The following is a 14426-nucleotide window of genomic DNA, read 5'->3' on the forward strand; positions in this document are numbered from 1 at the left end:
AGGAAAGCTGCTATGGGGGTGACAGAAGGGAGGTAGAGAGAAGGGCCAGGGGCTCCAGAAATGTGAGAGGTGGACATGGAGACGCAGACCAGAGAACCCCAACACAGCTTTATTAACACCCCAAGCCAACACCAACAATCTTGCCATGTGTGAGGTCCCAGGGGTGAGGGGACCATGGGGCAGGGCCTACAGGTGGAGAGGGGCTCAGGGCCCTGAGTTACTCATTACTCAACAAATGACCCAAGATGACAGCCCTATGGTCCTGCCAGTGACCCTGCGGGCTCCCACCCAGCCTTAGCTGCTGCTCCCAATGGAGCAGGGGGAGCTTCCATCATTGTCCGGGGACCCCGGCAGAGGCTGGCCCATCCGATCCACACACCAGCAGGGACCTCGGCGCTGCCCTTGGGAGGAACGGCACTGGGGAGAGAAGCATATGGATCAGAGGCGAGGCCGAGGCTCCAGCAGGAGACACAGAAGGGGTCCCACGGATTGGGAAAGGGCCTGCGTCTGAGTATGCAGAAACATCAGCGTTCTCAGGACCTGGAGGCCCACTGGGCTCCCTTTCCGTGCTTCTCTTCTTCTCCACCCACAAAATTGTGCCCATTTTTCTAGGCCAGAACTATAGTTCTCAAAGTGTGGTTCCCAAACCAACAGCATCAGCATCACTAGGGAACGGAGCTAAAAATGCATTCTCAGGCTCTTCCGGTGGGACTCAGCCACCTGTGTGTTCACAGCCCTCCAGGTGGCTGATGCACTTCACATTTCTGCACCTCTGAGGTAGGTGTTCCTTAGGCAGTCTAATTCCTATGGTTGGTTATTCTGTTTGCGTGGACCCTAAAGTTGGGAGAGCCTTAAAGGTAGGGACAGTGTCTTATTTGTGCAACTATATAGGCACCCCCTATCCCTGGGAAGAGCCGTGTACTGATGGACCAAGGAGAAGAGAGGAGAGGCGTGGCCTCACCTGCCGCTTCCGGTAGAAGCCCCGATGGTCACAATTAGGCACGTAGAGGGTATGAGCCCCTCGGTAGACCTCAGTCTGGAGTTGCTGCAGCACTGAGTCCAGATGTCTGCGACATGGGCCCTGGGGGAAGGGAGATCAGGCACCTCAGAACCGCTTCAGCCGCGCTCCACTGCACAGTCCGCTGGCCCCACTAGCCAGGCTCCAAGGACCGACATGGGAGACTTCTTCAAGCCCAAGGAAGCAGTCTCAGATGGGTGTCTCTAGGGCTTCCCACCCCTCTTGCTCCCTCCCAGCCCCAAACACACCATCTCAGTGTCTTGGATACTCCCAGGATTGGGCCTGGCAGGAGTGGTAGAGATCCCTGGGTTTCTCTGTTGGTCTTTGCGGTTCACGTCCTGTGGGTGAGTGGTCCTCGCTTGGGGTTTACTCTCCTTAGGATTCTCCCCTACAGACACAAGAGGACGGGGGAAGAAGAGGCCAGAAATTTACCAGATGTGAAAGACCAGAGCCATGTGCAAAAGAGTCTTGCTCACCCCTACCTGCTGAAGTGGGAGGAGGAGAAGGGCTTTCGGAGGGGTAGAAGTGAGGAGGGTTAGAATCTGCCTCTACCCTTACCTTCTCCTGGCCACAGATTTTTTCTCTGGGAAATGGCATTACCTTTCCTGACAATATCCCCAGACTAGTTTTAAGGTTTATTAGGGAGAAGCGCTTTGGAAAGCAAAAATCGAGAACAAATACAAATACAGTAGTTGCCCCCTATCTGTGGTTTCAGTTATCCGTGGTCAAACGTGGTCTGAAAATATTAAATAGAAAATTCCAGAAATAAACAATTCATAAGTTTTAAATTGCTCGCTGTTCCTGAGTAGCATGATGAAATCTCCCACTTTCCTGCTCTGTCCTACCTGGATGTGGGTCATCCCTTTGTCCAGTGCTGCCGTTTAAGGGAAAAGGTGAAAGTTCTTGACTTAAGAAAAAAACATCCTATGCTGAGGTTGCTAAGATCTATGGTAAGAATGAATCTTCAATCCATCCATTTGTGAAGAAGGAAAAAGAAATTCATGCTGGTTCTACTGTTGCACCTCAAACGGCAAGTTTCAGCCACAGTGTGTGATAAGTGCCTAGTTAAGATGGAAAAGACATTAAATTTGTGTATAGAAGACAGGAACAGAAAATATGTTCCTATTGACAGCAGTGTGTTGTCACAGAAAGCACTGAGCCTTTATGAAAACTTCAGGGATCCCCTGAAATGACATTTACTGAAAACTAAGGAATGATTATGCAGATTCAGGAATAGGTTTGGACTGAAAAATATAAAAATTACTGGAGAGATTGCGTCTGTTAGTGAAAAAGCTGCTGTCACATTACCAGCAGAGATGAAGGAGTTGATTAGGGTTATAGGGTTAGGTACTATTCGCCGTTTCAGGCATCCACTGGACGTCTTGGAACGTATTTCCCCAGCTGTACACTGGGAGGCCTTGGGCTTGGGCCGAAAAGATCTGGCTATTACACCAAAGGCCAGAAGGGGGTGCACGAAGCCAGGGAGATGGGGCAGAAGAGCACCCATGTGGGAGGGGTCAGCAGGGACCCAACTGGAACGTGTATCCCTGCTCTAACCCTGCTGTGATTCAGCCCACCTCTCCGAGGCCTGAGTTGTGGTGACTTTTGGAGCAGTGGGGGCCTCTCCCTTCTGGTCCTCTGTGGCTCAGCCCAGCTCAACCCCAGTAGTCCCAGGAGCATGTACGATTCTGCACAGAACGGGCGGAGAGCAAGTTGCAAAGGTGTAGGGAGTAAGTTAGGGCTTCCAATATGCAGGCTGCTCCTGGCTCTGGAGAAGTTTCACACATGGTGTCTGGGGAGCCTGGGGTGAGCTCAGGACTGCATGGGGTGGGGAAATAAGTCAGGGCCTCAAGGGGAGGAAAAGGCAGGGAGGGGAGCATGCATTGCTTAGAATTGGCCCAGTTGTATAATTAGATACTATGATCCCTCCATGCCCAAAGCAAGCTCTGCTCAGGTCCCCAGCCCTCAAAACTAGCCAATGCTCCCATCTGCCTACTACTCACAACACAAGCCACTCCCTCTGCAGTGAGTCTTATCCACACTCCTCAGCACTTGCCCCTCATTCCCTCTATTTAGCACCCTACTATGACCATGCTCCCACTGCTTCCTCTGACCCACCTGGACCACCTCTTCTAGGAGGACCCCTAGCAGCCCGGATGCTTTCACTTGGGACTGAAAGAAACTTAATTAAATTTCCCATCTTCCCTTCTCTGGGAAGAAACCGGGAGCTCAGATGCCCCTGGGGTGGGGGCTGTTTGCATTTCCTGCCCTCCCCATCTCCTTGCTGCCCCCCATCTTTCAGGTTCTGACTCACTTCTGTCCCACCCACCCAATGACTCAGCCTTTTATTCTCCTTTCTGGGGTAGGGTGGGGTGGGGTGGGTGGAGGGTTTTGAGCAACTTAAATCATAGCCCTGATTTAGGAGACTTCTTCTTTTCCCACCCCCAGCCCCTTCCCCTGGGGCCCTCAGTGCCTGCCTCCTGACCCAAGTCTAATCTGAAACAACTCTGGATTTGCATCTCCTGTTCCAAATCCTATGTTCAGGTCATTTGGACACCCTGATATTAAGATGAGAGCAAGAGATATTCCTTGGTGTGTGCAGGATTTGGGAGTCTGGGGTTCCCTTCCCTCTTTCTCCAAATGGAAGCTGAGAACAACATCTGGGTCCTTTTTCCAGCTTGGGGGTCTAGGGCTGAAGGAGCTGGGCCGCTGCGGCATATGGCATGGCTCTAAACCCCTCCATCCACCCACCACCCTTATCCCCTCAAGAGAAAATAACAGAAGGGCCAAAAACGGTTGAGAGCTCAGACACCTCCCTGCGTTATCCCCAGGGCCCCTAGCCGCACCCCACCCTTCTAGCTGCCCCCAGCACTTGCCCCTTCACCTCCGTAACGTGCCCCGCCCCAGGGTTTGGGAGGAGAGGTACCAAGGGCAGGACCTAGAGGCTTTCAGGCCGCCCGCGCCCACCTCTTCGGGACCCTGCCTGCAGAGACGCGGGTCTCACGTGGGCGGGGCAGGGGCGGGGAGCGAACTCACCAGAGCGCGAGCGGGCCCGGCGGCAGCGGCCCCGACCCAGCAACAGCGCCCGCAGAGGCGCTGGCTCTTCCTCCGGCGGCTGGCACTGCAGTCCCGGGGCGCAGTTAGGAGTGTAGACCCCGCACTGCTGCCCCTCCCTCCTGAGACAGCCTCCAGCTTCCGCACAACCCTCCGCCTGCAGCCCCGCATCCTCCTCCTCCGCGCAGTCCCCTGGACAGCCCGCGTGCACCCCTTGCCCGCAGCCTGGGCAACGTGCCAAGGCGCCTCCTGGGCTGGCAGCGAGCAGCAGAGTTAGCAGTAGCAGTGGCGGCAGCAGCCTGTGAGGGGTCATGGTCAGAATTTTTGCCGCGTCCACTACTCCCAAAGCAGTCGTAGCGCAGCTGCTGCCGGCCGCGGCCCCTCTGCCTTAAGTAGCCGCGGGTCAGGGGCCGGGCCTTTTAAGAGCCAGGTGAAGGGGGGTGGGGGGAGAAGGCAGAGACATTCCCTAAACTGGGTGGGACTGGAGAGGCCCCCCTCCCACCTGGGTCCTCCCCACTCTTCTCTTCCCCCTCCTTCCCAGTTTCTGTTTACTTCCCAAATTACTCTGATTTTTCTTGCTTTCTTCCTGGGAATCTCGCCCGGAATTTGGGAGCTGGACAGCTGGAGGAACTAGAGGATGGGAAGAGGTAGAAGGAGGAGAGGACGGGAGTTGGGATGAAGGGAAAACCTGAAATCCCGTTTGTGTGTAGGTGCAGGGGGATGCAGGGGGCACGGGGACTCCCGTGGAGAGTGCGATGAGGGAGGTCTAAAAGCGGACGGAGAAGGAACGGTGTGTGGGGGTCATGAGAGGAATAGGGGTGAATGAAAAGAGAAAAAAGACCGAAATGATGGATAATGGGGTCTTGGGAGTACCGTCTGCTGATGGAAGAAAGTAGACGGAGGGCGAGGGGAGGAAGAACCATATTGAGGGAGGGGCAAGAGAAAGTCTTCCTGAGATGTAACTGGAGCAAACGGGTGTCAGAGGGGCCAGGCTGGGCTACGATGATAGAAGGGGTCGGGGGCGGGCGAGGGTTGAGGTGGGGAAGCACACCTTGAATGAACTTTCAGAAATCCTAGCATTGTGGTGGGGCCACAAGAGTCTGGAAGGATTGCAGAGGGGAGAGTGTGCAAGGGTGAGAACTGGCTGAACACCTGGGAGGTAGGGATGGGCGAGGGGGGAAGTGACCAGTTGAAATTAGGGGGGAGAGGGGCAAAAGTTAAAGGAACCCATAGTCTGGGTGCTCTTAGGAACAGTGGCCAGAAAACAGCACACCCTTCTACGCCCTTTACCCCTTTACCGTCCTTCGTTCAGGTAAACCTACACTCCATTCCTCTCCTTTTCCACAACGTGTCTCCCACCCGCTCTCCACCCAGTATCATCCAGTGGGTTATCTGGATTCTTCAGGCTGTGCATGCCCAGGGGGTGTCCAACCGTGACTGGTCTGGGTGTCTCTGTCTGCCCGCTGGAGGGCCTTCACTACATAAGTCTGTCTCCTCACCCCACCGCCGCCCTTCTGCAGGCAGTGCCCCGCCCATCCCAGCACTCCTAGCCCCGCCTTCCTTCCTAGAGGGAGGAAGAAAGACCTTTCTTTCAGCAACCCACCCCCGCCTGGCTCTGGATTAGGCAATAGCCAACTCATTCTTTCCTAAAACAACCGCTCTGGGCAGTGACTCAATTGAAATTCTGGGCCCCCAAGCAAGAATGTCAGCAAGGGCTTCCTGAACCTTTAGGTAAATACAAAATAAAAGAATCTCTCTCCCAGCATCACCCCTCACGGTTACCCTGGGAACTTAAGACCTGAATTTGGGGAGCAGGGTCTTCCAGCAGCCCTGAGACACTAATAACAGATTGGACAGGTGCGGAGGTGGGGTGGTGGTGGCAATGTGGAAGCAGGGAAGGGGGAATGTGAGAAGGGAGTATTGAAAAAGGAGTGGTAGATGTGAGAGGCTAGCAGGGGATTGGGCTTTTCTGCAATATAACCTCCACTCTGCAGAGGCTCTGTGACCTCCTGCCTCAAGCTCTGACCCCAGCGTGGAGAGAGCGCTGTCCTGTCCCCAAACCCTCATCACTATTTATTTTGCAACGGCTCTGGCTAGGGCTTTTCTCTTGGGCTCTAGCTCTTTGCTCCTGAATGAGAGAAAGGCCTGCGGAAGTTTGGGATGGGATGAAATGGCCACGCTCCCTGTAGGATCCTAGTGTGAATTTTCAAATATTTGTGCTCTTCCTTTGTAAGTTATATTGCAGAAAAGCTCAATACTCTGCTAGCCTCTCACATCTACCCCTCCTTTTCCAATACTCCCTTCACAAATTTTCCCTTGCCTCCTTCCACATTCCCCCCACCACTCCTATAGATTTCTCCTGCTCAGCTTGGTCCCTCCCGGCAGTCTAAACTGGGTTGCACAATCCAGTATCACCCACCACCCCAGCACTGCAGTTCCCTTTTCCCCATCCCTCCAGCATGGATGTCCAGAGCTGTGTGTGGTCAGTGCTGGGGTCTAACCAGGCTCTTTCCTGCAGACTGAGACTCATGAATTCTGCATCTTCTCCCTTTGGGGTGCCCTCCACCTCAGCATCTGAAGCATATAGTGGGCACTCAGGATGGAGTGTGGGCTAAGGTGCAAACCCCTGGAAATCTGGCCCATGCAGGAGAGGAGTTTGCTAAAAGCTTCTGCCTGAGCAGTGAAAAGGCTAAACAGCTTGGGCTATTACTTGGGCTTTTCCACAAATAAACTCTGCTGAGACTTACTCTTCCTCTTGCACATTACACTCTATTCTCTTGATCCCTTAAGCTCTGCATCTCTCATACCCAGACGCTCCCTCCAAATCCTCGGCACCCCCAGGTACTGATTTCCTTTTGAGAACAAGGCTGTAAAGGAGGGGGCCTGCCTGGACCCTTTTGAGCTTGAGTCTGAGAAAAGACAAGTGGTGGCATAGTCCATAGACAGAAAAACCCAGAGAAGAGGATCAATGACCTCATCATGACATGTCCTATGAGTTTATTACCTGACTCTGTTCACTGAGAGGGCCTAACAGCAATGACACCCCAACAGCAGTGAGCATTCCTAGAACCTCTAGGCCTGGGGCAGGCAAATACAACATAAGCTGATGCATTTTGTAGCACCAGAAAGTAAGGAAGCACTTAAAAAATAAAAGGAGGGAGCATATGAAACAGAAATAAGAACCAACCTGATGGAGTTCCCAATGGTCAAAGCTGAAAACAATTTGCGCAACAAATAATACAGTATTGGATTAAATAAGGTATAAAATAAACATATATGAGTGCATGCTGATTGTATTAGTTTGTTAGGGCTGTTGTAACAAAGTTTCATAAATTGGGTGGTTTAAAACAACAGAAATTTATTTTTTCACAGTTTTGGAGACTAAAAGTCCAAAATCAAGGTGCTAGCAAGGTCATGCTCCTTCTGAAACTCTGGGTAGAACCCTTTCTTGCCTTTCCCAGGCTTCTGGATGGTTATCATCAAACCTTGGCCTGGCCCTGAGGATACAGAAATAAGACATGGCCCCGCTTCCAACAAAATCACAGTCTAGTAGAGGATGGCCACATGAACTATTGATAATAATGGTAATAATAACTTATGTCATCTCTTTCTATATGCCAAGAACTGTACTAAGCATTTTACATTTAATCCTCACTATAAATTGATAAGGTGAGTGATTTTTATTATTCTCATTATTCTTCCCATAAGAGAGCACTGAGGCTTCAAAGAGTGAAGTGATGGAGCAGGGATTTGAACCCAGCTCTCACTTGAGCCCTCTATGACCTGCCTCATTGTCACCAGTCTCCTAATAATTTTTGAGAGTGTTGTTGGAGGTCTTTACTTAGAACGATCTGCTGGGCAAATCCATTTCCAAAAGGCCTCTTCATGGATTGTGGGTTGTCACTCTCAAGGTCTTTTAAATATGATCACGTAGACTGGGAAAAGGGCCATTACATATAGCATCTGTGGTTAAATTCTGAACCCTTAATATGCTGCCATGGCCAACATAGCTATCAGAATATTAGGCATCAGAAGGAAGAATATGGGAAATAACCAGAGACATTTCCAAGGGTCCTAATGGAACTTCCGCCTGCCATTATTTCAAACTCAACACATCTGAGACCATACTTATCTCTCCCTATAAACCATTCCTCAGCTTTCCTGTTTTTGCCACTGGTCTCATCACTCTCCCAACTTCCCAGTCATCTTCCACTCTTTTCTCTTCTCTCGTGCAATTACCTATTCCTGTTGGTCAGTCCCTCTTCATGGTTCCCCCATCTGGTCTTAACGTGTTTTCATTTCTACAGCTATTTGATGGTTTGGGTTCTTATTGTCTTTCATCTGGACCATGGTGATAGTTTCCTATGGACTGCTCAATTTTCAGACACAATCTACTCTGTACCCAGACTATTCTTTCTGAAATGAAAAGTAGAGCATATAATTCCTTCAGTGACTCCCTATTAACTCCAGGATCAAGTCCAAATCCTTGGTTTTAAATCCACCAGTTCTATAACCCCTTTTATTACCTGCCAGGAACCACCTATCTCTTGGCCAAATATGCTCTTTGAATTCATACATCAGAACTTTTGCTCATAATCACTCCTAACTTTCCCCTTCTTCTCTAACCATGTATTGTCTAATTTTTATTATCAAGCTCTAGTGTAATTGAGTAAGTCTGTTCACCCTGATCTCAAGGAGCTCACAGTCTCAGGAGAAAACAAATCAACAATGACACTACGTAAGGAAAAGAAGGATCAACAGCCAAGTGAAGACAGGAAGGAAAGCTTAAGTTTGCCTGGAATAGTCAGAGAAGGCTTCCCAGAGGAGGTGATGCTTTAGTTGATTCTTAGATGAGCAGAAGTCTGTGAGGCAGGGGACTGAGGGGAAGGCTTCTATGCAGAGAAAGCAGCACCTGTCTATAACATTCACATGGCTGTTTATCATGTGTTTCTTCTTACCATCTCTTAGAGTTTTCCTGTATTTCTAGCAGCTTTTCATATACTATGTCTTGTCTGCTTTTAACTGGCTTATGAACACATTTAGAATAGGAGCCATATCCTCCATTTCCCCTCTGTAAAATGGATGTTGCAATAACTACTTTACAGAATTATTCTGAGCGTTAGGAATTATTCATGTGATGTACATGGTAAGCACTCAATGATTGAATACGAAGTGTCTAACTCAGTTCCTGGCCAACACTAGGTACTCAGTATTTGTTAAATGAATGATCCTACTCTGGTCCAAAACTGTCATGTCCACAGCTGGAACTCTGTACTTTGGAAGGCCTCATTGGACTGGAAAAGATCCAGAAAATGGCAATGTTTCAGTGAGATGGGATCAGCCTGTGCGCACTAACAAAACAGATGGGGACTCTCCAGTCTGAAGAGGAGGCAGAGATATTCAGATTCAACTCAAGTTCACTGACTGCTTATTTATTTTTTTTGCGTAGTTCTCACAATGTTCTATTATGACATCCAGATAAGAAGACATATTCAGAAAGGTTAAATACCTTACCAATTCACACAGCTAGGTGGTGAGGGCCACTGGATTCCAAGATCAATGCTCTTTTCACTTCAACACAAAAACTTTAATGATCGAGAGAAACATTAAGACTTTGAGTAAGTTAATAGTGTTTTTTTTTTTTTTCTTTCTAAATTGTCTAAAAACTCAAACCACATGTAATTTCTAGAGCTAGAGAGAGGTTGTTTTAAGGCAAAGAAAAGGAAGCGTTGTGTGTTGGGGGTGGGGTGGGAATAAACACAAGAAATATATGATTATGATAAACAGCACAGACTGAAAAAGGAAAGAAGTTAGAATAGAATTAATAAAATTATAGACAGAAGATCCCTGACAAGCCATGAAAAACTACTCGTCGACCTCCTCCTCCTCCTCCTCCTCTTCTTCTTCTTCTTCTTGAGCTATGAGAATACTCCAAGCCTAGGTTTGGGCTCTTTCCAAAGGCAACCTGGGGCTGTTTGAGGTCTGGGCAGGACAGCTGTGCCCTTTCATAGCCTGTCTCTGGCAAAGCTGTTGAAGGAGGTATCCTGGGCTGTAATAAAACATTGGTTATAGTAAATATGTCTTTTTCCCCCCCTAAAATTTTGTCCTGAGAGTCTAGAATTTAATATTAGACAACCAGAGTAAGGTTAGGGAAGTAGCAACTAAATCTCACACATCAAAATCAGGTATGTGCAAAATCAATGTATAGAAATCAATTGTATTTCCATATACTAGCAATAAACAATTGGAACTTGAAATTTAAAATAACATTTACAATTGAATCAAAACATGGAATGCTTAGGGCATAAATCTGACAAAGATCTGCACACTGAGAACTACAGAACATTGCTAAGATAAATTAAAGAAGACAAACAAATGGAGAGATATACCATGTTTGTGGATTGGAAGACTCCATATTGTTAAAATGTTAATTCTCCCAAAATTGATCACTAGATTCAATGTAATCCCAATTAAAATCCTAGAGAGCTTTTTTTTTGGTAGAAATTGGCAAGCTGATTTTTCATGTGGAAGTACAAAGGATCGGATCAGAATAGCTCAAACGAACTTTTAAAAACAACAAAATTGGAGGATTTATACTATCTGACTTCAAGAATTATTCTAAAGCTAAAGTAATCAAAACATAAAGATAGAAAAACAGATCAGTGCAACACAATAGAGTCTAGAAATAGACCCAAATATACATGGTCAATTGATTTGTTTTTCTTTTCTTAAAACATTTTTTTTTTTTACTTGCTCAATTGATTTTTCAATTGTGTAAAGGCAATTCAGTAGAGAAAGAATAGTCTTTTTGACAAATGCTGCTGAAACAACTGGATATCCACAGGCAAAAAATGAACTTTGATCCATATCTCACACCATATACAAAAATTAACTCAAAATGAATCATAGATCTCAATAAAATTGTTAATGCATAACCTCAATCTAATAATGAACAAACATCAGATAAAATGAAACTGAGGGATATTATACAAAATAACTGGCACATACTCTTCAGGAAAGACTGAATTACTATCGCAGATTGAGGAAACTAAGAAGACATGACAAGTAAATGTAATGTGGGATCCTGGATTCAATCCTGTACAAGAAAAAGGACATTAGTGGAATAACTGGTGATGTTTGAATAAGGTCTGTAAATTACTCAACAGTATTGTACCAATGTTAATATCCTGGTTTCAATAATTGTATTATGATTGTAGAATGGTAACATTGGGGGATATAGGGAGAAAGGCATATATACTACTTTTGCAAATATAAAATTGTTTCAAAATAAAAATAATTTAATGGATTATGACTTAAATGCAAAACCTAAAACCTTAAAACTTCTAGAAGAAAACATCGGAGAACAGCTTTGTGACCTTGGATTAGGCAAAGACTTCTTAACTAGAACACCAAAAGCATGATTCATAAAATAAAAGCTTGATAAATTGGACATCTTCAAGATTTAGAACTTCTGCTCTTTGAAAGACACTGTTAATAGAATGAGAAGACAAGCCACAGACTGGAAGAAAATATTTGTAAACCATATATCTGATAAAGGATTTGAATCCAGAATATATAAAGAACTTTCAAAACAACTCCATTTTTAAAACGGGGAAATGGTTTGAACAGACACTTTACCAAAGAAGATACATGGATGGCAAATAAGCATGTGAAAAATGCTCAATATTATTAGTAATTATGAAAATGCAGATTGAAACCACAATGAAATATCACTACATATGTATTAGGATGACTACAATTTAAAAGAATGACAGACAATATACGACACTGCAAAAATAAAAAATAAAAGAATGACCACACCGAGTACTGGAGAGGATACAATGATACACTGCTGACAGAAATTTAAAATGATACAACCATTTTGGAAACCAGTGACTCAGCCATTCATTCCTAGGTATTTACCTAAGAGAAAATGAAGTATATGTCCATACAAACATTTATTGCATGAATGCTCATAGCAGCCTTATTTGTAATATATCCCCAAACTGGAAACAACCAAATGTCCATCAACAGGTGAATGATAAACAAGTTGTTCTATATCCACACAATAATATACTACTCCGCAATAACATAGAATGACCTATTCATACATGTAACAACATGGATGAATCTCAAAATAATTATTCTGAATAAAAGAAGCCAGACACCACCACCCGCAAGGGCATATGCTATGTGATTCTTTCCACTTACATAAAATTCTAGAAAATGCAAACTAGTGACAAAAGCAGATTAGTGGTTTCCTGAAGATGGGAGGGTGGGAAGGAGGGATTACCAAGGCCCATGAAGACACTTTTGGAAGTGATGGTATGTCATGCAGGGTGGCATGTGGGGTCTCAGCTCCCGCTCCCCACATAGGAACTCAGGACACGGTGAGGCCAAACAAGAACACCCACGGAGCCATAGATAGGGGAGTCATACCACTGTAGTCTCACTGGTGGCTGGGTTGGAGGCACAGGAAGCAGGAGCCACAGATCCGCAATCCACACTCCACCCTTGCTAGCCACCATCTGCTTGCCAGCCCCCGTTTGCTACTAGCGTAGCCGCGGCAGTTATATTAGTGGCCAATGGCTCACTGGTTACAGCTGACAGCCATCCAATCACAGTTGATGGCCATTTACTACCCGAGTGAGCACCTTTCCACGTGAGGCCGAGAGCCTGGAAACTGCACTCACTCCTGGCTCTGTCCCCACATGGTATGTTCACTCTCTTGACTGTGATGATCTTTTCATGAGTGTATACAAAGCTTATCAACTTGTACACCTTAAATATGTATGGCCTAGGTATGTCATTATTCCTCACTAAAGCTGTTTAACCAAATACATTTAGATATCAAGCACAAATTATCATTTAGGTTCTGAGAATGCCAACAGATTCAGGATTCACCAAAAAGGCCAGCCCATACCTGGAACCTGAAGATGAGGAAATCCCAAGTGGAATCATCAAGCATCAGTAACACTTTAGAAACATCTTCTGCCATCTCTCTCCATCTCAGGTACTAGCCAGCTAGCTAGTTTCTGGAAGGAGCCAGGAGACCCAGTGTGGCATGGACATGGCTCTGGGAACTGCCCTGGCAGGTCTCTCTGTAGCTGCCTTTGGGAAGAGTTGAGCTGAGACTTGGGCTGAGACTTATTGAGAGTGGAGCTCAGTAAGAGGAGGTCGAAGAGAAGAAATGAAGGAAACAGAAGGAACTGGAGATGAGTTGGGGAGAGTAACTATTCAGAACTAGGTAATCCAAGGTCTGGAAGGGAGCTAAGAGAACATATGCTCAATAATTCTTTGTGGATAAGAAAACCAAGATCTTGACCTTTCGGTCACAGAATAGGGGCTTTAATCTAGCTTTCGCAATTTCCCATCCACACCTATTTCCCATCACCTATTTTCAGTATGCCAAGTGGTCACTGTTTATGGTATACGAGATGATGGCTTCCATTTCAGTTAACATTTGTAGAATACAAATTTATAAGAATAGGATAAATTCCTCTAATATATGGTGATGGAAAGAGAACCGACTCTGGGTGGTGAACACACAATGTGAGATATAGATAATGTATTACAGAATTGTACACCTGAAATCTATGTAACTTGACATAGATAAAGTTTGTGCAGCCTTTAGGTACAGGCCAGTGCTGGGAGAGCCCTGTGCCTGGGGCAACCGCCTTGCTGAGGTTGAGTGCCCAAAACCTTGCAAGGGGGACCAGGAGTGGGTGGAGGTGGGGAGGAGGTGAGTCACTGGTTTCCAAAATAGTTGTATCATTTTGTCACCCCAATAAACTTTAAAGAAAAAAAAAAAGAATAGGATAAATTCCAGGGTCTGAAGGAGCTTAGTCTAGCAGAGACAGATCTACATACAGAGGTGACTTTAATAATAAAAGTATGATTATAATAAGTGCTATAAAGGAGGTGCAATCAACATAATATGAAAGTACAGAGGGCGAAAAACCTTCCTATCTGGAAAAGAGATTCAGTGATGGGAAGAAATTGCGGAAGTCCTCCCCAGAATGGCAATAAACAACCTTTAGTAGGTGCTTGGTAAATGTTCATATCCCTCTACTCTTCACATTATGACTCCAGCCTAACTTTCCTTGTCACACCAAACCCTTACGTTCCTGAACAGCGTGACTGTTTAATGCCACTGTGCTTTTTGCATCTGAAGTTCTGTCCTCCTAAAATGGAATGTCCTTCCCAGAATGAGCCAAAGGTGACATGAAATGGAGCTCGAGAAAATATAAAGCACATTAGATAATAATATATAGCCCGAGAGCATATAAAGCATATCGCTACATTAAGCGCACAAACTATGGAGACCAGCCTCATGCTCTTCATCTGCAAAAAG

General features: G+C 46.2%; 1 protein-coding gene across 2 annotated transcripts; it reads right to left on the bottom strand.

Moving 5' to 3' along the window:
* Positions 1–88: 88 nt before the first annotated feature.
* IGFBP6 (insulin like growth factor binding protein 6) lies at positions 89–4485 on the bottom strand. 2 transcript variants are annotated; one of them, XM_074325644.1, is made up of 5 exons: positions 4055–4485; positions 2596–2706; positions 1267–1406; positions 962–1081; positions 89–417 (listed from the first exon to the last, which is right to left on the bottom strand). In XM_074325644.1, the coding sequence occupies exons 1-5, from the start codon at positions 4383–4385 to the stop codon at positions 295–297; spliced, it is 825 nt and encodes a 274-aa protein (XP_074181745.1). In that variant the 5' UTR covers positions 4386–4485; the 3' UTR covers positions 89–294. The 2 variants fall into 2 exon arrangements, with proteins under 2 accessions (XP_074181745.1, XP_019580047.2); XM_019724488.2 differs by lacking the exon at positions 2596–2706 and having other exon boundaries at positions 4055–4473.
* Between the last annotated feature and the right edge of the window lie 9941 nt (positions 4486–14426).

This window comes from Rhinolophus sinicus, linkage group LG02 (assembly GCF_036562045.2).
Source record: "Rhinolophus sinicus isolate RSC01 linkage group LG02, ASM3656204v1, whole genome shotgun sequence".
Taxonomy (NCBI): Eukaryota; Metazoa; Chordata; class Mammalia; order Chiroptera; family Rhinolophidae; genus Rhinolophus; species Rhinolophus sinicus.